At 42.8% G+C, this 23,042-nt stretch overlaps 1 protein-coding gene across 4 annotated transcripts; it reads right to left on the bottom strand.

Moving 5' to 3' along the window:
* Positions 1-1,142: 1,142 nt before the first annotated feature.
* NFS1 (NFS1 cysteine desulfurase) lies at positions 1,143-23,037 on the bottom strand. 4 transcript variants are annotated; one of them, XM_030309696.1, is made up of 13 exons: positions 22,909-23,037; positions 22,158-22,267; positions 21,316-21,432; positions 20,187-20,270; positions 14,864-15,016; positions 10,891-10,984; positions 10,082-10,216; positions 6,466-6,623; positions 5,935-6,040; positions 5,774-5,855; positions 5,062-5,145; positions 4,448-4,537; positions 1,143-1,827 (listed from the first exon to the last, which is right to left on the bottom strand). In XM_030309696.1, the coding sequence occupies exons 1-13, from the start codon at positions 23,003-23,005 to the stop codon at positions 1,764-1,766; spliced, it is 1,374 nt and encodes a 457-aa protein (XP_030165556.1). In that variant the 5' UTR covers positions 23,006-23,037; the 3' UTR covers positions 1,143-1,763. The 4 variants fall into 4 exon arrangements, with proteins under 4 accessions (XP_030165556.1, XP_030165557.1, XP_030165558.1 ...); XM_030309697.1 differs by having other exon boundaries at positions 6,589-6,623; XM_030309698.1 differs by lacking the exon at positions 14,864-15,016.
* Between the last annotated feature and the right edge of the window lie 5 nt (positions 23,038-23,042).

Raw genomic sequence — 23,042 nt, 5'->3', positions numbered from 1 at the left:
CAAGTTTTATACTAGATGTTAAAATTAGAGGATATTGGGTAATGGACATCTAACTGTACTATCTTTGCAAACTTTCTCTAAATCTAAAACTATTCAAAATAGTGTCTCCTGGGTAGCTCAATCACTTAAGCACCAGACTCTTCATTTTGGCCTGGGTCAAGATCTCACAGTTTGTGAGATTGAGCCATGTGTCAGGCTTTGTGCTGACAGTGCGAAGCCTGCTTGGGATTCTCTCTCTCTCTGCCTCTCCTTCGTTTGAGTGCTCTCTCTCAAAATAAATAAACTTTAAAGAAATTATTCATAGTGAAAAATTTATTTAAAATTTTCCTCCACCTGTCTACCTGTATTTACCATACTTCTAGCTAGTAGCTTTCAAACTTTTTTGACCATCACTTACATAATACATTTGCAACCAGGTATACACATTCAAATATATAATATAAATAAAATACTTAAGGGTTACCAGGCTGGCTCAGTCATGAGCATGAGACTATTGATCTCCGGGTTGTATTTCTAGCCCCACATGGGTATAGAGATTACTTAAAAATAAATAAACTTTTTTTAAAAAGTAAAAAACAAAAAAATACTTAAAATATGCCAATGTTATCTATTTTTTCTCTTGATTTTTTAGTGCTGGTAACTATCCACCTACAGTGTCAGACCCACAGATGGAAACTGCATTTGCCCTCTACAGGTTTCTCAAACACATCATGCTTTTTCATACTTCAGGCCCTTTGCTCTTCCAGTTGCTTCTAATTTCTCATTCATATCTAGTTCTTTCATGGCTGGAAATCAGGTTTTTGCTTAAGTAACACTCCTTAAAAAAGGTTTCCTAGCATACCTAGCATAGTAGTTTCTCCCTGTTATTTCCTCTTACCATTATATTTCTTCTATAGCACCCATCACAATCAATAATAGCTTTATTTGTTTATCTATTTTTTGTTTCTCTACTAGAATGAAAGCTCAATGAGGGCAGGGTCTTTTGGTCCAATACTCAGAAGAATGTTAGGCTCCTGACAGCCACTCAAATAACTGATGAATGAAGAGCTATACAAGCAGACAGTCATCTATGGAAATCAAGTGGAGTGGTAGTCTGCTCCATGATTCCCAAGCACAGCATGGAATTTTCCCTGAGACTTTCATAAAGTCACAAATTAAATAGAGGAAGGTTATTTTATTTCTCTAATCTGCAAATTAACAATTTTTAAAAAAGAAACATAAATTATTAGAAGAGTAGATAGAGGCATATAGATATTTTTAGCTTCATTAGGTCAAAAGAAATGAAGGACAAGAACAGGAGACAAGCCTTCTAAGAAACTTGCTGTTCAGTCTACAACATGAAGAGGTGGCCTTTGGGACCAAAAAAGAAAGTAAATAGTTGATTATGCTTGCTCCTGAAGGAGTCAGTCTTGCTGAGCAGTAGTAAGCAACATTCAAAAGTCCACATAGATCACTGAGGCCCCTGAACAAAGAAACTTCTTCCAGTTCCTCTGGCTCTCCCCACCAAGAATATCCATTCACTGTAAGACCAGAGAAGGACTCCTGAAGAGAAATGTTGAGTGTTCTCCAACAAAGGAGCTGAGGCTCAGGAAAGATAGTTTTCTTGTTGTTTCTATCTTGGAGGTGGACAAATGCTGAAGTCAACTGGGCTACACCAATTGTGGTTTGAACATGAAGCGCCCACTGGGTGTAACAAGATACCCAGGTGAGCATGGGTTGGTGAGGCAGAAGCCAGGTCAGCACAAAGTCAGAGGCCTACTCTTCTAGTGTTGTGTCCACTTGATGCTCTTGAGGTCAATGCCATCCTGTACCATCTCCCAGAGAGGGCTGCCAAAGAAAAGAGAAACTGAGTGAGTTGGGGCTTAGATAGGAAATAGCCAACATTGGTCTCTGACCCCTGAGCCCTGACTTGTCTCCATCTCTTCTTGTCTCTCCACTTCCTTGCCCTGACAGACCCAACGTAGTGGTTAGCAAGTCTTTCCCAGCTCTCTCTAAATCTTTGTCAGCTCTAACATCTCCACAGCTGCCAGCAAACAATAACTGGGTACCCTAGGCTCAGCTCCAGAGGGGCCAAGCCAATGGCATCAGGTTGTGGCCACATTCAAGAAGCTCTCATCCCATTCATGAGAGACTATGGACACAGTCTCCCTGGTGGAACCAAGACCCTTAGGACCTGTGTAAGCAAGTTTCAGCCTCTCTATTCATCCCCACCACACATGGACCACTTTTCAATACTTCTTTCTGGGTTTTACTCTATTTCTCAGGTGGGGCTAGAGCTTAGCCTTAATTTATCTGGGTATATAGCACTCTTATCCAATTCCTACCAGCCTCATCTTCCCAGAGTTTGACTGTGATTCCAATTCAAAAGTAACTCTTGGATCTTAGACCTGAGCATTCCATCTCATACAAGAACTACTGCTGAGAAATAACTACTAAGCTCTGATTCCCTTCAGCTTGAATGCCTTAGACAATATTCCCAGACCAGATGTTACTTCAATGTATTTTGACCATGCAATGTGTGGTTTGTATTTCCCCAGTTACTTTTTTTCTATGCAATTTCATTCTGTTCTTGACTTATCCCTCTCCTTTACACCATGCATTCCCAGCATGCCTTTCTATGTATGACATTTTTCATGGCTCCTTAAAGTTAGCCACCTCCTTCCTGTCTTTTTTTTTTTAATGTTTATTTATTTTTGAGAGAGAGAGAGAGAGAGACAGAGCACAAGTGGGGGAAGGGCAGAGAGAGAAGGAGACACAGAATCTGAAGCAGGCTCCAGGCTCTGAGCTGTCAGCACAGAGTCCGACGCGGGGCTTGAACTCATGAACTATGAGATCATGACCTGAGCCAAAGTCCGACACTTAACCGACTGAGCCACCCAAATGCCCCTGTCTTTTCTTTTTAGAGGTCTCTTATTGTCATAGACTCACAAAATAAAGCTTTAGGGGTGCTTGGGTGTCTCAGCTGGTTAAGTGTCCGACTTGATTTTGGTTCAGGTCATGATCTCACAGTCGTGAGACTGAGCCCTACATAGGCTCCGCACTGAGCACGGAGCTGCTTGAGATTCTCTCCCTCTCTCCCTTTGCCCCTCTCCCCTCCTCGTGCTCTCTCTAAAATAAAATAAATTAAAACAAAATAAAGCTTTAGCTGAGGGCTAATGAAACTGGGTTCAATTCAGTTTGTAAAGGTCACAAGGAATAGGGGGAAGATGCTGAAGCCACACAGATAAGAAGAATAAGGCTTTGCGGCATGGTCTAGTAGAAATGCCCTTTGAGTGTGCCAGAGTACCAAAAAATCAAGCCAAGGAGGAATCTTGAGCCTAAGAAAATTAAGGAAGCAGTAGATATTTAAGCAATACAACTAGACCCTGGGAAGGAAAATCGAGAGCCCAGAAAGGCCTCAGAAAGTTTGTCAAAGGAAGAAGAGTATATATCTGAACTGTCTCACTCTCAATAACTAGACCAAGAGAATCTTGAAAGTTGAATTTAACCAGGACAGAGCTCTGAAAAAATCCAGAGGCCTCAATGTCTCCAGGAAGAAGTGGAGCTCTATGGCTACTAAGGGAAGCCCTAGTAGCAGCTGGCTGACAAAGCATCTCTTGACCTTACTTATAAAGACTTTTACAAAGAACACTCTGAGTAGTAGTTCTTAATCTTTGAGAATTTGATGAAAACTATGGACTTTCTTTCAAAGAAAATGCACAACAAAACAACACTTACCATACAATTTCAGGGCTATCATATACCTCCTGAAGTCTAGTCGCAGAACCCAAAGTAAGAATCTCTATCTTAAAGGGAGATTTTTTTCTAGTTAGTCTACAAATCCCTAATTTTGTATTGATATTGCTGCAATAACAACTATTAATACTATAGTAATGAAAAACATCTGAATTTATGTAGTTGTTTGTTTTTTTTTTAATGTTTATTTATTTTGATAGAGAAAGGCACACACAGGAGTAGGGGCAGAAAGAGAGGGAGAGAGAGAATCCCAAGGAGGCTCCATACTAATAGTGCAAAGCCTGATGCAGGGCTCGATTCTCATGAACCACAAGATCATGACCTGAGCCTCAATCAAGATTCGGATGCTTAACCAACTGAGCCATGCAGGCACCCCAGTTCTTTAGTTTTTAAAAGTACTTTGTCATATTCTGAAAACAAGTAGCCAAGGAGATTCACCTTCTTGCTTTGTGGAACTTTTTTTTTTTTTTTTTTTTTTTTTTTAAGTAAGCTCTACACCCAACGTGGGGCTTGAACTCACAACCCCAAGATCAAGAGTCACATGTTCTACCAACTGAGCCAGCCAGCAGCCCCAATTTTGTGGAACTTCTAAATCCTAAGATCCATGTGTTCTCAAAGGCTGGTTTCTGTCAGTGTGAACACATAGCCTGAGAGCAAGAGAAGGGTCAGCACTTCAATTTCTTCCACAGAGTCTCTGGGGCATAGTGCATACCTCATTTCTCGAAGACGCTTCACATGGTGAATGCACTTTTCCACTGTATAGTCTACTTCCTCCTCTGTAGTGAAACGGCCAATGCCAAACCTGAAAAAAGGCATAAGAGAAGAGCTCCACATCTGAACTCTGGCACCAGGGTAAATTCATTCAGCAAATACTCAATGAAAATCTATTCCACAAAAAACATGGGAAAAGAACATGGTCAGAGTTTCTCAGAACAGGGTTTGTGGATCACCCATATTAGAGTCACCGAGACGTTTCCTATTTCTCTTCCAGTCCTAGTGAGTCAGAATCTCTGAGTGTGAGACTCAGAAATCTTCAACTTTCCTATATGCTAACTAACTTGGATGTAAATTAAAAAAATAAATAAAAGTCAAAAAATAAATAAATAAAAATAAATTATTACAAACTGAAAAAATAAATAAATAAAAGAAATCTTCAACTTTCACAAACTTCCAGAGGATACTCAATGAGCTCTGAGAATTGCTGCTCTAGGAACTTTCAAGAAGAATCAAGAAGGGATAAGAAAAACAAGTATGAGGAGACTATAACAGGAAGTGAAGAATACAAAAGAGGATGGTTTCATAAATGTTGCAGCTCAACAGACTGACCTGATAGAAGAGTGAGCTAAATCCTCATCAGTGCCAATTGCTCGAAGGACATAAGAGGGCTCCAGGGATGCAGACGTGCAGGCACTGAGAAGAAAGACAAGGAATCTTGCTCAATTCATCATCAGCATCTGCTTTTAGCCACAAATCTCTCATCTTGCTCCCACCCCAGGTCCCTGAAGTCATTATATGGAGATACAAGAGACATTCTAATCTGGTAGAGCTAAAGGGCCCAATGCTGCCTGCACTTTCTGGGATGTGACCCTAGCTCCTCTGACCCTTCAGCATGGACACTCCCAAAGCATGACAGAGCATGATACCACATAAACTGGGACTGACAACCACAGGCAGCAGAGAACCAGGTGCTCACTCTCCTATGGTTGAACACACCATCAGTACCAGCCTAGATGGCAGCTAAACCCTTGGTGGCCTTTGGAACATCCTTCAATTCTGGGGTTCTGCAACAGAACTGCTAGTATAACATTAGATCAGATGCATGCATCTCCTGGGACCACAAAAGGCACAAAGTCCTACCCCAGGAAGCCCTCCTAAGATCACGAACTACAGCGAGTGCCAAGCCAGCTAAAAAACAGGCACTTACAAGATGACCAGGAGCTCTTGTGCCTGACATCTCCACACTAGGAAGCCTAATAATGTCTTATACCACTTAGAGGCCAGGCTGATGAACCCTTCCTGTCTATCCAGTCCAACTCACCTCCCCGAGGATAAGGCAACATCCTTGAGTGCCATCAGCAGACTCTCCCCTTCCACGTATGCAAAGGAGAGGTTGATACAGCCTGGAGAGAGAATCACTGTGAGAGGAGTTGCAAAGTCTCAGGCTCTTCCAGAATGGAGATAGAAAGGGCATGTCCATACCTGGGTAATGGTGCTCAGGGTCCCCATTCATCACCACATCGGGAAGGCTATTCATTATTTTCTTTGTCAGTCGCTCTGCTAACTTTGAGATCCACTTATGGTCATACTGAGGAGCAGGCAAGGGAGGACTAAGCATAGTGACCATTAGCAGCTCAGAAATACACAAGACAAGGAGTCCTATTCCAGTGCCCAGAAGTGACTATGCATCAGACCCACCTATCATCCTGTGTTACTCATGGAGACCACTGTATCCCCAGCACTGAGCACAGCACCTGGCATGCAAAGGTGCTCAATAACTGGACACATGGTTCCAATAAGCTATCAATAAGTGAGCCAATAATTTCTGAAAAGGCCTGGATTTTGGAGCCCATAACACCTCCCTCCGAACAAGATGTCAGCAGCACTGGGACAAGGATGGATTTCTTAAACCTCCTCTTCCGGCAGAAGTCTGACTCAGTTGTGCTGAGAACCCTCTAAGTGGAGACCCAGCACAGGGGAAGAAGTTGAGGAAGGGAACTGCTCTCCCCATACCTCCATCTCTTGCTGTGCCACCTCACATGCGGCCCCCAGCCCCACCACCAAGGGTGTGGGCACTGTCCCAGACCGCATACCCCGCTCCTGCCCCCCTCCACTCTGCAGGGCCTCCACACGTACACGGGGTCGGCGGCGAATGTAGATGGCACCAACCCCTGGGAAACAAAGTTTGTTACAAAAGAGAAAAAAAGAAAAAGGCAGATGAAACAAAATCTCACTTTCAAAAGCGGTCAAAATATTCTTTCAACTTTTCCGTAAGCTTGAAATTTTTCAAAATAAAAAAAGTTGGAGGAAAAGGAGAAATAGAAGTAAAAGCATGATATTTATCAAAATTATTTAACATCATGAGATAACTACCAGGAGTCATGACCGAATGGTTTCAAGTAGCTCCCTATGCATGTCTGAAATAACATCATGAAATACAGCATTAGTCATAATAGCAAAATACCAGAAAACAACTCACATATTCATCATCAAGGCAATGGGCAAATAAATTATGATACCGTCAACACAATGGATTACAAAGTTGGTATATAAAACAAAAAGGAAGCTCCTTTTGTATTGCCACTTTAAAATCTCCAAGATACACTGTTGGAAAACTGGTGAAATCTGAATAAAATTTGTACTTTACTTAAAAAAAGGGGGGGGGGTTGGTGCCTGGGTGGCTCAGTTGGTTAAGCCTCTGACTCATGATTTTGGCTCAGGTCATGATCTCAGGGTTCATGAGTTCGTGCCCCATGTTGGGCTTCACACTGACAGCACAGAGCCTGCTTGGAATTCTCTCTCTCCCTCTCTCTGCCCCTCCCTAGCATGCATGAGTGGTAGACAGAAGTGAGAGACTTTCTGGCTTTGTACTTTTTTGTAGCTTTTGAATTTAGAACTTTGTAAATATACTACCTTGTCTAAATAGAATAAAATTGTTAAAAAGCAGGTGGGGGCATGGCTGGCTCAGTCAGTGGAGCATACGAGTCTCGATCTAGGGTATGTTCAAATTTGAGCCCACGCTGGGTATACAGAGTACTTAAAAATAAAATCTTAAAAAAAAGAAAAAAACTTTGAGGAAAATACAGGGATAGATCAGAATAGAATTAAAAATTAGTACAATCTCCCAGTGTATCAAAGCTTAAAAATTTATGTAACTTAAGGGGCACCTGGGTAGCTCAGTTGGTTAGACATCCAACTTTGGCTCAAGTCATGATCTCCTGGTTCGTGGGTTTGAGCCCTGCTCTGCTGTCAGCATAGAGCCCACTTTGGATCTCCTGTTCCCCTCTCTCTCTGCCCCTCCCCTGCATGTGCATGCTATCTCAAAAATAAATAGACATTAAAAAAATGTATGTAACTTAATAGCCATCAAACCCACTTACAGGAATTTCATGCCAAATATGAGCATGAATGTGCAAAGATACTCACAAAGTAGTCAAAGGTTTTAAACAGAGTGGCCACTCGGTAAAGTTCATCTTCTTCCACAAAGAACAATTCCTTAGGCAGAGATTGTAGGTACTATCAAAACTAAGGCAGTACTTCCCAAATTTATTACCAAGGACCCTAGTTTTGAAATAACTTATGTAACAAATGATACTTAATCAAGAAATATTTCATTTCCTCATCAAATTCAAATATCCTTACTATGTGAATCTCTGTGGTTCCCAAGTTCAGAGAGCATATGCACAGACCCCCGTCTGCATAGTGAAGGACATAATGTTATCTAAATCAACTGAGTCCCCTTCTTTCTGAAAGCATAAGTTTGGGTAGTGAGAGACCTCTACACATTTAATTGCTGATCAGAGCTTCTGCTCAGTTGGTTTTGTCAAAATAGATACATCTACAATAAAAGCCAATAAAGGCAACTATTGGCTATCTATCTATTTTAATAAAAGATAGAATGCCTGTTATACTTTTTATTACTTTTTATAATGTTTATTTCTTTTTGAGAGAGAGAGAGAGAGAGAGTGAGTGTGCACATATGCACAAGCAGGAGAGGGGCAGAGAAAGGGGAAGTGGACACAGGGTCTGAAGCAGGCTCTGCGCTGACAGCAGTGAGCCCCATGCAGGGCTAGAACTCACAAACCGTGAAATCACGGCCTGAGCCAAAGCTGGACGCTCAACGTGCCCCAACCTGTTGTGCTTTTAAAATAATAGCTCAAAAGGCGACTGGGTGGCTCAGTCGGTTGAGCGCCCAACTAACTCTTGATTTCCTCACAAGTCATGACCTCATGAGGTCATGATCTCAGGAGCCCACTAAAGCTGGGTGCTGACAGAAGGGAGCCTGCTTGGGATTCTCTATCTGCCCCTCTCCCACTCCTGTGCAAGCTCATTCACAAGCTCTCTCTCTCTCTCTCTCTCTCAAAATAAATAAACTTAAAAAATAAATAAATAATAGCTCACAAGGGACGCCCGGGTGGCTCAGTTGGTTAAGTGTCCGACTTCGGCTTAAGTCATGATCTCAGTTTGTGAGTTTGAGCCCCACGTCGGGCTCTGTGCTGACAACTCAGAGCCTGGAGCCTGCTTCGGATTCTGTGTCTCCCTCTCGCTCTGCCCCTCCCCCGCTCATGCTCTCTCTCAAAAAATAAATAAACGTTAAAAAAATTTTTTTTTTCAATAATAGCTCACAAAAACACTCTTTATAACCTCTGGGAACCTTGAAAAGAAGGTATCTTACATACTTCCAGGAGCTATCACAGCTTTTTCCTCAGGGTGTGCAGCTCAGGGTGTACACAGAATGTGTACCAGCATTATCAACCCCCATAGGCCCTCACCCCAGAGACAGAGGAGTTGTTGTTTGTTTTTATGGCTACCTCCATAAAATAGAAAACAAAAGTCTCTTCCCAAAGATTGGAGTGACAAGACAGAATTCTAGCTAGGAAACATTCCTAGGCCAATAGGACCAAAGGAAACACAATCTTGAGAGGCTAACAGGAATACAGACTATTAAATCTAGGAATAAACACCAAGAGGGGCGCCTGGGTGGCTCAGTCAGCTGAGTGTCCGACTTTGGCTCAGGTCATGATCTTGTGGTTTGTGAGTTTGAGCCCAGCGTCAGGCTCTGTGCTGACAGCTCAGAGCCTGGAGCCTACTTCAGATTTTGTGTCTCCCTCTCTCTCTGCCCCTCCCCGGCTCTCTCTCTCCCTCTCTCTCTTAAAAATAAACAAACATTAAAAAAAAATAAAAAATAAAAAAAGTAATAAATACCAAGAGATATAAAAGTGCAATCTTCCTCAGGCTACAGAAACACATAGGGAATAAAGGACTCAAACAACATTGCTATCACAGTGGGGAAGACAAGACAGCTGGACTTATTTAGCTTAATTTGATATGACAAAACCCTTTGTTCCTCAACCAAATTAAACTACTTGCCTTCTAAGGATTTTCTAAAGAGACCATGCAACAATAGACTGCTATACACAGTTAGCTGCAAGAGTCTACAAATAGGCAAGCATTCTTGGTTATTGTTAAAGGACACTTGCATTAGCAATTCTGCATTCTGCATTCTGCAAAGCACTATGAATGTACAACTTCCTCTGACAGCAATGGTAATTCCAAATGAGTTCAAGGAACATCTATCTAGGGTTTTAATAGGAGGTCTGAGCAAAGGAACTCAAGGAGGGGCTGGTACCTTTGGGACCATAGATTTTATGACCACTGATGCTCATGAGATCAATTTTCATGTCATTGACGTCAAGTGGGATTTTTCCAACAGCCTGGGCTGCATCGGTATGGAAATATACCCTTCTGGAACTGCAAATCTGTCCTGAGGAAACAACAAAGGGGAAATCATAGCACAATGCTGGGAAGTCACCTGGCAGTGATCCAACAATGTACCATGAGTTCTAAAGCAAAACTGCATCTGGCATTAGCCTCTAGCCATATAGTAAATAACTTCTCTCTTTCTCTTCCTCTCTCTTTCCCTCTCTCCCTCTCACTCTGTCATTCTCAGCTAGCTTCCTTGATTAAATAAGGGCAAGTACAAATCACCAAATCAAAACATGCCTGATATCCTGATGCATAAAACTCTTCCTACCTTGTTAACACTGGTCTTTCAATACATCAAATTGACTTTTACATCCTTTTTAATTTCCAGGAAGCAAAGATTAGCAGATCTTTTCCTAATGTGTCCTAGGAGTTACAGTGAGTCTCTGACTCTAAGTGAGCACAATAACAAGATGTTCTAAAGTAACAAAGGTGAAAGAGGAAGAGAAAAAAACGGTAGTGTTTTGTTTCGGCACCAACTGCAGTTAAATGAAAAGAACATAAAGGATATTAGACCTGGATTCAAATACTGGCTATGCCATATACAATAGGTCTTTAAACAAGGAACTGAAACTCCCTTTCCCTTGATCTCCCTCCCACTCCCAGGAGACCACTCCTGCTCCTCAGATGGATCCCAGTGGTGGGCAAGCATCAAGGTCCATCCAAGATACTCACCTATTTCTGCAATGGGCTGCTTCACTCCAATCTCATTGTTCACAGTCATGACTGAGACCAGGCTGGTATCTGGCTGGATGGCAGCCTCTAGTTCCTAAGAGTATCAGGAGCAAGAAGACTATATAGTACCAACAAAATCCTCCCTAACTCAGAACACGGGCAAGCTCAGTCTTAAAACGGGGCCTTTTACTAAACACCTATCAGAGTGGTTAAAAAAAAAAATAGTGACAACACAATGCTGGCAAGGATTCAAAGAAACTACATCATTGAAACACTTGGTTATTACTACTAATACAAACGTAAAATGATACAGCCATACCGGAAAACAGTCTGGCAGTTTTTGCCTCTTATAAAACTAAACATGAGATTACCTATGATGTAGTAATTGCACTGTTGCACATTTATCTCAGGGAAATGAAAACAGATTCACACGAAAAACCTATACATAAATGTTCATACCAGCTTTCGGCATAACAGCCAAAACCCAGAAACAACCCAGATGTCCTTCAATGGGTGACTGGCTAAACAAACTGGTGCCTCCATACCATGGAATACGACCTACTGATAGAAAGGAACAAACTACTGAGACACGTAACAAACTAAATGGCTTGCGAGACTTACCCTAAGTGAAAAAAGCCAGTCCCGAAAGGTTACATACTTTATGATTCCATTTATGTAACATTATTGAAATGACAAATTAAAGAAATGGAGATCAAATTAGTGGTTTTAACAGAACATGAAGCATCACTGCAGTGAGGAAACTATAATTTGACAGTGATGGTAGTTACACAAACCTACACATGACGAATAAGCACAAGTGAAACTGGGGAAATGAGAACAAGATTGGCAGACTCTATCCAAGTCATTATCCTGTGTGAGAAATAAGGGAGATGATTCATTTTCAGAAATGCCAAATAAAAGTTCTGCTATCTAATTAACAACAGGATTACAACACACTGGAAATATACGAAACCCACCCCTCCACAATGGAGTCCCAAACCTTTAGACACTTCACTTTCTGGTTCTTCTTCCCCTCTCTGTTTCGTGGGCTTATTTTTGCGGGCTTTGCAATGAGTATGCACCAAAGAACAAAGGGAGGAGGGACTGAAAGTCTCTGCGTCACCTCAGGGAATGTACATTTGTTGCAACCAGACTACTTTTTGCCTTATGTGTGCATAGGCAATGTCCAGATAAGGCAGTAACCTCTGTAGTATTCAGCTAATGAGAAACCAGGGGAGGGACTTGCATGCTAGGAGATAAATTGTCTGCTGTAACTGCCCTAAGTATGACTGTCCATCAGATACCCGCTCTTGGAAGAACACTGATAAAAGCCTCACATCACTGTGCTCTGAGTCTCTGCATCCCTCCTTTGATAGAGTCGATGGGCTTATTTTTAACACCTGGTTGGATACTGGATTATACTTTTGCAAGATATTATCATGGGGGAAACTGGGTAAAGGGTACATGAGATCTCATTGTATTATTTCTTAAAACCACATGTGAATCTACAATTATTTAAAAAGTTTAGGGGCAAGACCTGTGTCCTCCTCTACCCCAGGAGTGGAGCCTGCTTAAGATTCTCTCTCTCCCTTTCCTTCTGTCATTACCTTCCACCCCTCTCTCTCTCTCTCTCTCTCTCTAAATAAATAAATAAATAAATAAATAAATAAATAAATAAATAAATAAATAAAAATAGCCTGGGTGGCTCAGCCAGCTGAGCATCTGGCTCTGTATTTCAGCTGAGGTCATGATCCCAGAATTGTGGGATCGAGCCCCACATCAGACTCTGTGCTGAGGGTGGAACCTACTTGAGATTCTCTCTCTCCCTTTGCCCCTCTCCCCCATTTGTGCTCTCTCTCTCTAAAATAAAAAAAAATAATAATAAAAACTATCTTTATTAAAAATTACAAGTTTAATTAAAAAAGGGACAGCCTTTCCTATGTAAGGTGGTCAGAGTAAGCTGCAAACAACTAAAGTAAGTAGCAAAAAACAAGGTTACTGGTAACAGCACTGAGGCAGGGACCTCATCTGACTAAAATGTTATCTGAAAGGAATTATTAATCAGCCTACCAACATCCTTCTTTCCCTGACACTGGTCTAATAGAAGTTCTCAATGTCATGTGTCTCTCAGTTTCTTGTTTGCTTCCTTCATAGCAGTTATCCCAATTTGTAATTATTTCATTTGTTTCTATGTTAACTGTCCTCTTCACTAGAATGTAAGCTCCCTGAAGGCAGGGACTGAGCTTGTCTTGTTAATCCTTGTGTCCCTAGTGCCAGACGCTAAGGCATAATAAATACTATGAGGTGGAAAAAGACACATGTGAAGTATTATGAGAAATAAAAGGCAGAAAAAAAGTGCTCCTAGCATTCAAGAGACTTAATCTAGTGGAGAGATAGGCATAAACATACAACAGAGCACAGAAGTAAAAAGCCATTAAGGAATTTAAGGAATTTGGAAAAAAACAAAAACAAAAACATATTTAAAGGGGTTGGAGCATCCAAAAAGACCTCAGCAAAGAAGTGAGCTTGAGCTAACTTTTTTAAAAGAGGGAGAAAATTAAGGTATGTGCAAAGAAAAGGACAACAGATCAAAGGTGAGGGGATATGTGAGAACAGGCCCACAGCAGGACTGACCAGGGCATATCAGGGAGTTGTGCAGGCAGTGTGGCTGAAATGGAGGGTTGTATGAAGGGTGCAGTGGTCATCAATACTGAAACAGTAGGTTAGAACCAACATGTCTATTCTGAGACCAGTATTACCCTGATATCAAAACTAGACAAAGATATCACACAACTACAGATCAATATCCCTAATGAATATAGATATACAAAAATCTTTAACAAAATACTAGGAAACCAAATCCAGCAACCTATCAATGTATACACCATATTAATAGAGAAAAAAAACATATGACTACCTCAATAAGCACCAAAAAAAACTCATAAAACCAAAATGCTTTCATGATAACAACACCAACAATAACAAAATCAAAAAACTTGGAAGAGAACTTCTTCAGTCTAACAAAGGACATTTATGCAAGAGCAACTATGAAAAATCCAAAGTTAACATCATATTTATGGGCAAAGCTTTCATCCAAGATCAGGAGCAAAACAGGGTGTCTGTTCTCACCACTTCTTTTTTTTTTTTTTTTTTTTTTTTTTTTATGTTTATTTATTTTTGGGACAGAGAGAGACAGAGCATGAACGGGGGAGGGGCAGAGTGAGAGGGAGACACAGAATCGGAAACAGGCTCCAGGCTCCGAGCCATCAGCCCGGAGCCTGACGCGGGGCTCGAACTCACGGACCGCGAGATTGTGACCTGGCTGAAGTCGGACGCTTAACCGACTGCGCCACCCAGGCGCCCCTGTTCTCACCACTTCTATTCAACTTTGTACTAGTAAGTTTTGCCAGGGCAACTGGGCATGAAGAAAAAAAGGCATCCAGGTTGGCAACAAAGAAATGAAACTATCTCTACTTGCATATGACAGGACTCTGTCCACAAACTGTATCTTAGGATTTGACTAGGGATGCTGGTATCCAAAATCTGGTAGACAAGATGCATGAACTCACTACCCAAAATGTACATATAAGGATATGGGCCACAAAGGGAAATATTCTTCACAAAAACTACAGCTCTTCTTTAGAGGGATGAGAAACTAAGCACAGGGAAGGAGGAGGCCAGAGCTTTGCCATGGTGAGTGTTGAGTCCCTGGCATCCTGCACAGACACCCAGTGGTCCTCATATAAACCAGGAAGCACTGACAAAGCTGAGAAACAAATCCTCCAGAGAAAAGGAAGACAATACACACTCAAGGGGAAACATATGCTCAGTTTCTCTCCCAGGCCTATTTCTCTAAGTTCCCCCTCACCATTAGGTCTAGTCCTTCAAGCTCTGACTGAGGCTAGAAACACAAATTTACAGGCTGAAACCAAGCCCCTCCTATGTTGCCCCTTCTGCCAGTAGCCACTCCTACCTTCAGGTCGATGATCCCACTCTTCTTCACCGGGAGGTATGTGACCTGAAAGCCCTCAGCTTCCAGTGAACGGCAGGAGTCCAAGACACATTTGTGCTCTGTCTGAGTGGTGATCAAGTGTTTTTTCCGTGACCTATAGAACCTGGCCACCCCCTAGAGATTGGTGGTGGTGAAACGAAGGAGAATATGCTCAGAGAGACAGCAAGCACTTCAATCCCACTTGAAAGAAAAAGTAGGCAAGGGTTCTGTGCTCCAACATTAACTCTGTGACACCAAGTATATATCCTACAATTCAACTTAATTCTGACACTAACTACCCTAAGTTAGTGCAAACCCCACAGATGAAGGGACTCACGTCCACAAGACTAACCCCACTTCAGATGTCAGCCACAAGGCCCAGGTGTCACAAGCCACTCCCCAGGACTTTTGCCTAGCTGGCTACAAATTCAGGAGTTCCCACAGCCCCCTAAGGTTCAATAATTCACCAGAATGACTCCCAGAACTCACTGAAAGCACTACACTATTAGAGTTTTATTATAAAGGATATAATTCAGGAACAGACAAATGGAAGAGATGCATAGGCGAGGTCTGAGGAGGGGAAGGGCACAAAGTTTCCATGCCCTGTCTTTGTAAATCCAGGCATGCCACCTGCCCAGCACATCCATGAGTTCACCAACCTGGAAGATCCTCCGAGCCTCATTGTCCAGAGTTTTTATGGGGGTTTTGTTACAGAGACATGACTGATTAAATCACTGGCCACAGGACTGAACTCAATCTCGAGTCCCCCTCTCTTGCCCTGAGGGAAGTAGAGCTGAAAGTTCCAATCCTCTAATCACATGCTTTGTCCTTCTGGAGCGGCAGCCTGTCCTTTGCAACTAAGGGGCCACCATGAGTCACTTCGTTACTGTAACGTTAGATTATGGTCCAAAGGGGTTTGTAATAAATAACAAAAGACATTTCTATTATTCAGGAAACTCCAAGGATTTTTGAGGCTCTGTGCCAGGAACAGAACAAAGATCAAATATATTTATTATACCACAGGGAGAAAATATACCACAGGTTGGGGCACCTGGGTGGCTCAGTCAGTTAAGCGTCCAACTTCAGCTCAGGTCATGATCTCATGGTCCGTGAGTTCGAGCCCCGTGTTGGGCTCTGTGCTGTCAGTTCAGAGCCTGGAGCTTGCTTCGGATTATGTGTCTCCCTCTCTCTCTGCCCCTCCCCCACTCATGCTCTATCAAAAAATGAATAAACGTTAAAAAAAATTTTAAAAAGAAAATATACCCCTGGTAGATTTCCTCACATCCCAGGAAAAAGCCCCTCTCTTTATTTCTCCTTAAATAGCAAAACATGCAAATATGTTGATACTGATACCCAAAGCTGTCAGTGTAAAAGTGAAACTCATGAACTCATTCCTTGCTAATGGCAGTATTTATGCTACAATCTTTTCAGAAAATCATTTAGAAAGATGTCTTAAAAGCTGTATTCACACTCTTTAACTGTGATTCCTCTTTTGGAAATTTACCTTAGGGGAATATTTCAAAAGACAGATCAAGCCATAAAGATGAAATATGTTCTCATATTTACAATCTTTAAAAAAATGGAAAAATTAAACACATCCAACAATAAAGTAGTGAATAGTAAACTATGATAACACAACTCCATGAAAAAGAATGTAGTTATATCAAAAATTATGGAGTTTGAAATGGAAGAACATAGGGTATGTTATCAATAGTTACAAAAGAATAAGGGTGCTTGGGAGGCTCAGTTGGTTGAGTGTCAGACTCTTGACTTTGGTTCAGGTCATGATCTCATGGTTCATTAGATGGAGCCCCACATCGGGCTCTGGGCTGAGATTCTCTCTCCCTCTTTCTCTCTCTCTGCCCCTCACTCACTTGCACATGCTCACTCTCTCTCACAAAATAAATATTTTTTAAAAATGGTTACAGAAGAGGGCACCTGGGTGGCTTAGTCAGTTAAGCATCTGATTTTGGCTCAGGTCATGATCTCACAGTCCATGAGTTCACGCCCCACATGAGGCTCTATGCTGACAGCTTGGGGCCTGGAGCCTGCTTCAAATTCTGTGTCTCCCTCTTTCTCTGCCCCTCCCCCACTTGCACTCTGTCTTTCAAAAATAAATAAACATTAAAAAATAAATTTTTAAAAGAGCATAAAAGCTCAATTTGTAAAAAAAAAAAAAAAAAAGCTCAATTTGTTTAAAAAAATGGTTACAGAAGAATAAATATGGCATGCTACAGTTTGTGAAAATATTAAAATTACATGTATGGATAATGATTAAATTATTAAATATTAACATACAATATATGTAGGTATAATTCTTTTTCTTGGAACAATACTAAACAGAATTAGTTTAGAATTAACTTTGCAGAACAGGATTCAGGGCCAGAATAAGAGGGAAAGAAGAGGAAGACTTACACTTTTTTTAAATTATTATTTCTTTTTAAATTATTTTCTAATGTTTATTTATTTTTCAGACACAGAGAGAGAGAATCCTAAGCAGGCTCCATGCTCAGCACAGAGCCAACAGGCACTCAATCCCAACCTAAGCTGAAATCAAGAGTTACAGATGCTTAAGTGACTGAGCCGCCCAGGCTCTAGATACTTTATGTTAAACTTTTCTACAGGGTTAAAAAATCTCATCACATATACACTGATTACCTTTATTTTTTTATTTTTATTTTTTTAAGATGTATTTATTTACTTATTTTACCTCCACATCCAATGTGGGGCTTGAACTCATGACCCCACGATCAAGAGTTGCATGCTCTAAGGACTGAGCCAGCCAGGGGCATCCCTGCACAGATTACCTTTAAAAGTTAAGGAGAGGCCCGTGGGTGGTTCAGTCAGTTGAGTGTCCATCTGACTTTGGCTCAGGTCATGATTTCACAGGTCATGGATTCGATCTCTGTGTCAGGCTCTATGCTGACAGTTTGGAGCCTGGAGCCTGCTTCAGATTCTGGGTCTTCCTCTCCCTCTCTCTGTCCCTCCCCAGCTTGTGCTCTGTCTCAAAAATAAATAAACAGGGGTGCCTGGGTGGCTCAGTCGGTTGAGCGTCCGACTTCAGCCCAGGTCATGATCTCACGGTCCGTGGGTTCGAGCCCCGCATTGGGCTCTGTGCTGACAGCTCAGAGCCCGGAGCCTGTTTCAGATTCTGTGTCTCCCTCTCTCTCTGACCCTCCCCTGTTCATGCTGTGTCTCTCTCTGTCTCAAAAATAAATAAACATTAAAAAAAATTTAAATAAATAAATAAATAAATAAACAAACATTAAAAAAAAAGTGAAAGGAGGGGTGCCTAGTGGCTCAGTCGGTTAAGCGTCCGACTTTGGCTCAGGTCATGATCTCACATTTCATGAGTTCAAATCCTGCATTGGGCTCTGTGCAGACAGCCCAGAGCCGGGAGCCTGCTTTGGATTCTGTGTGTGTGTGTCTCTCTCTCTGCCCCTCCCCTGCTCGCACTCTGTCTCTCTCTCTCTCTCAAAAATAAATTAAAAAACACTTAAAAATTTTAAAAAAGGAGTTAAAGGAAATAAAATGTGCAACCCCATTACCCCCACAAGCTTATAGAATACTACCTTAAAAGCAGAATATAAAACTAATTAAGCCAAAATTATAACTACATGAAAACTATGTTCTTGAGGATAAGGAACATAAAAAGGAAAACATTTAAAAGTTCCCCACCTCCTTCCACTCTCCTATCTGTTACCCACAGTGTCAAATCCTCTGTCTAAACAGACAGACAGAATAGTCTCCTATTCAGGAGACTAAGGGGACAACTCACAACTATTCTTAGCAATCCCTCACCTCTAGGTTTGGGAACAGCAGAGACTTTCAAAGCAAACATTTTCAAAGTTTTAAAAAATATTCCCCATTCCAGAAATCATCCCCATTTTTGGAAGGATCTCCACTTTGGGTCTGGTTTCTCTATTCCAAAGGAAGGACACCTTCCTGCTAACAGAATCAGGCAGAGTACTGATGACTCTGGAGCCTGTCCCAGGCCTCCTACACCCAATCTAAGCTCAGAAAAACCAATACTGGCAGCACAGTTGAGAGATAAAGGTGAGAAGTGGGGGAGACAGTTGAACCTACAGTAGCCCACACTTTCTCAGAGCCTTGGTATTTACACAAGTGGTCCTGGCAACCAAGCCCAGTCCAATATGATTAAGTTATATGAAACACCAGCATGACTACTGAGAGTTGAATTTTACTTTTGTTAGCACCACAAACCCAAGGATACAGTGACTGATCTCAGAATGGGTGATGAATGAAGAGACCTCTTTTAGACAACAGGCTTGAGCAATAGAAACCTGATCCAGGCAAAAGGACCCACCGTGACCACCTGGCTGAATACAGACAGGCCCATTAGGCGACCCACCTCGAAATATCCATAGGCCCTAACTAACAAAAGGGCTACTTCCAACAACGCATAGTTACCAAAAAAGGGAAAATTGCATAAGCACCCCTAGCTCCTCACCTTCCCCCTTTAAAAACAGCCCCCACCCACTGCCTCCTTCTATCTCCTTTGTTCTGACTTGGGTGAATCCTTTCACTGCCTATGCCACCAGCTTCCATGGATTGGTTCCCCATCACCACATGTTGGGGGACCCATCAGATTGGGAGAGACACCACAATGAAGTGAATGCCTGCAGAGGCATAGCAACCAGTACTTCAAGATGGGAGCATCTAAATAAACAGGAGGGACACCTGGCTGGCTCAGTCAGTGGAGCATGCATTTTTTGATCTCAGGGTTGTAAGTTCGAGCCCCACATTGGGTGTAGAGATTATTTAAAAATAAAATCTAAGAAAGGTAGGAAGGGAGGGAGGGAAGAGAACTGTTGCAAACAGATCTCATTAGAAAAAAAAGGGAAGGCTGAGAGGAAGGCAGCCCTCAAATCACATATGTAAGGGTGTAGCTGGTAACCAGAAGCAGAGAAGCACTCCCAACTGCAAGTGGATGCTGGACTTCTCTGTGACTAAATCAGAAGGATGGGAAAAAGTCTGAGTCACCATTATCTACTCCCTGAAGTAGCTGCCATCCAAAACACCAGTGGTCAATGGCTAAAGAGCCACCTCCTTTCATGCCCAACTATCTCAATGAACTCAGTTCAACAGAAGCAAAGACTTCGATGGAGTAGATCACAAAGGGTTGAAGGAAGCAACAAATCAGAAAGAGCACATGTTTGTCTGTGTCTTTTATTCACAATAAGGTAGGCATGGGTGGCTGGGAAATACATATACGAGTCCAGATGATGGAGGGACACCATCTCCCAAGTCAGGAAAGCCCAGATATGCCCTCTGGTTCTCTTACCTTAATTGCTATGTTGTTAGATTCAGTAGCGCCACTGGTGAAAATGATCTCACGAGGATCAGCCCCAATCAGAGATGCTACTTGCTGCAAACCAAGAAACAGAGATAAATAACACCAGTCTCCCAGGCAAGAATGCAACTGCAGACACAGCTGGGACAGAGCTCTGGATCAAAAAGTATGCCACTACATTCTATCAACTGTCCAAGAAGCTCTGCACCCTCTAGGGTCAGAAAAGGGGTAGATTCAGTTACATCCCAGATCTGAGGCTCTTTTCACATCTGATAAAAAATGATAATAGGGGTGCCTGGATGGCTTAGTGGGTTAAGCTTCCAACTCTTGACTTCAGCTCAGATCCTGATCTTGTGGTTGTGGGATCAAGGCCCGAGTCGGGCTCCACACTGAGCAGGGAGCCTGCTTTGGATTCTCTCTCTCTTTCTCTGCCCCTCCTCCACTCATGCACAGGCTCTCTTTCTCTCTCTCAAAGATAAATAAATAAACTTTAAAAAACACAAAATAATAATAATACTGATTTCTTAAAAATCACTTGTTGAGCTCCTAGTATGTATAAGCATTGTAGCATTGTGTTAATAAACACATCACCAGCAAGATCTCATTTAACCACACAATAATCCTAACAAGCAGGAACTATTACAATCTCCACTTCGACGTGAGGAAATTGAGGTTTAGAGAAACTAGATAAAATTCCAAAGATCATTTAGTTAGGAAAAATAAAAACTAATAAAATGCTGGGGCGCCTGGGTGGCGCAGTCGGTTAAGCGTCCGACTTCAGCCAGGTCACGATCTCGCGGTCCGTGAGTTCGAACCCCGCGTCGGGCTCTGGGCTGATGGCTCGGAGCCTGGAGCCTGTTTCCGATTCTGTGTCTCCCTCTCTCTCTGCCCCTCCCCCGTTCATGCTCTGTCTCTCTCTGTCCCCAAAATAAATAAAAAACGTTGAAAAAAAAAAAAACTAATAAAATGCTTTCAGAGGGACTCCAAGAGCCTGCTCGCTAAATCTCCTCCAGAAAGAGCCCCAAACCACTTCCACCTCCACCCAGAGTTACCAAGGAAATGCCTCCCACAGTCCACTGAACCTCTGACATCAGAATCTCTTAGAGTCTTCTATACCAACCTGGCGAGCACGTTCCATGGCTGCCTCACTCTCCCAGCCATAAGCATGTGTCCGGGAGTGTGGGTTTCCATAGTAGTTGACCAGGTAAGGGAGCATGGCATCCAACACCCGAGGGTCCTGAGCACAACAGAATATATCAGTGTCCTTGAGTCCATAGGTAACTCAAGCCCCACTCCATCCCCTCAGACTTGCCCAACCTACCTCAACACACTCCCAACCCTTCAGACACTGCTTAGACAAAGCCTCATTCTTCTATCCCCTTAGGTACTAAACAAACATCAGCCTAACATACTCCCACTCTCAACCCATCTTAAATCATTCTACCAGATGATTCTTCTACCATCTCCTCAGGTAATCTACAAACATTGCCTTGTCCTGATAGATGTTTCTGCATGTTTCCATTCCTGCCAGGCAATGTGATCTACAAGGGCCAGGACATGACAAGAGTCCACATGTTGATGAAACCTTCCATTAATATCGAAGTGCTTATCATGTGCCAGGCTCTGTTTAAAGGGCTGCTTTATGTCTTTTAACCCACGTAATACTTGCCCAAATTCACACAGTTATTAGTAAGTGGCAATCCAGCTAATTCCAGAGCCTATGCATTTAACTACTACCAAAGTGCCTACATTGAAGTGATCTCACCAAGGTCAATAGCTGGTAAGTAGCAGAGCCATTTTTAGTGGATTACAAATTAAGCCTCCTGCCTCCTGGCTCATTGCTTTTCCCAACACACACTTCTCAATGTCTCTCACTTCTGCAGGATCCAGTCATTTATGTGCATTGTCACTTCTGCAACATGTTATAAATAGCCTTGGGGAAAGCTGCCCCTCTATCCTTACCAGAGGAGTTGTAGCTTGGACGTCCATATACAGAGGTCGCAGCACTGACTCCACCTCCGGAGCAGTGGCTGTATCTGAGGGAACAGCGGACTGGGGGGCATTATCTACAACTGACCAAAAGAAAAAAGAAAAAAAAAGAAAAAGAAAAAAAGGTATGAAGTGGCCAAGCGTGGAAGAACGCAACTATGGCCACAGGGTATCCAAAACAGCAGGTGAAAGTTGGATGTAGGTGAGATAAGCTAAAAGGATGCTGGGGTTGCATCTCAATGGAAAAGGAAACAAAACATCAGCGACCTTAAACAAACTGTAAAAGGAGGTAAGGGAGAGAGACCATGTTTTTGGAAGGGGATGCTGGGTCAATATTCGAATTGCCTGGTTGGGAGTGGGGAGGGTTCGAAAAGGGCAAAGCCATTTAGAAGGGGTGTGGAGACGGAGTAGCTACGATCCCCTTCAAAGATGACTGGCTGGGCGACTAGCATCTCAAAAAGTCGTGCAGGAGAGATCTGAAGGCCGACCGAGCCTCCAAGCCTCCGAGGGCCTGTGGGGCAGAATCTGAAGGGTGACGCGGAGAAGTCAGCCGTACTGAGGGCCGGCCTGAGAAAGTTTGAGGAGTGCAGCGAGGAAGCAGGGTCAGGGGGTCCGGGCAGAGGACGGAAGACGGAGATTCGGTAATATTCCGGTGCGTCGCCACGCCAAGGGGGAAGGTCCGCGCTGGTAGGGAGGGTGGCGGTGAGTGGGGCCCGGAGCGTACCGCGCAGGCGCAGCCCCCGAGCGGGCGCCTCGGACCTGGGTCCCGGAGCGGCCCGCACAGCCGCGGCCGCCCGCCTCCAAGCGGTTCGCAGCAGCATGGTCCCGCTAGCAGAGCCCCCCGCCCGAAGCAGCGGC

This window comes from Lynx canadensis, chromosome A3, assembly GCF_007474595.2.
Source record: "Lynx canadensis isolate LIC74 chromosome A3, mLynCan4.pri.v2, whole genome shotgun sequence".
Taxonomy (NCBI): domain Eukaryota; kingdom Metazoa; phylum Chordata; class Mammalia; order Carnivora; family Felidae; genus Lynx; species Lynx canadensis.
This window is presented reverse-complemented; position numbering and strand designations above follow the sequence as displayed.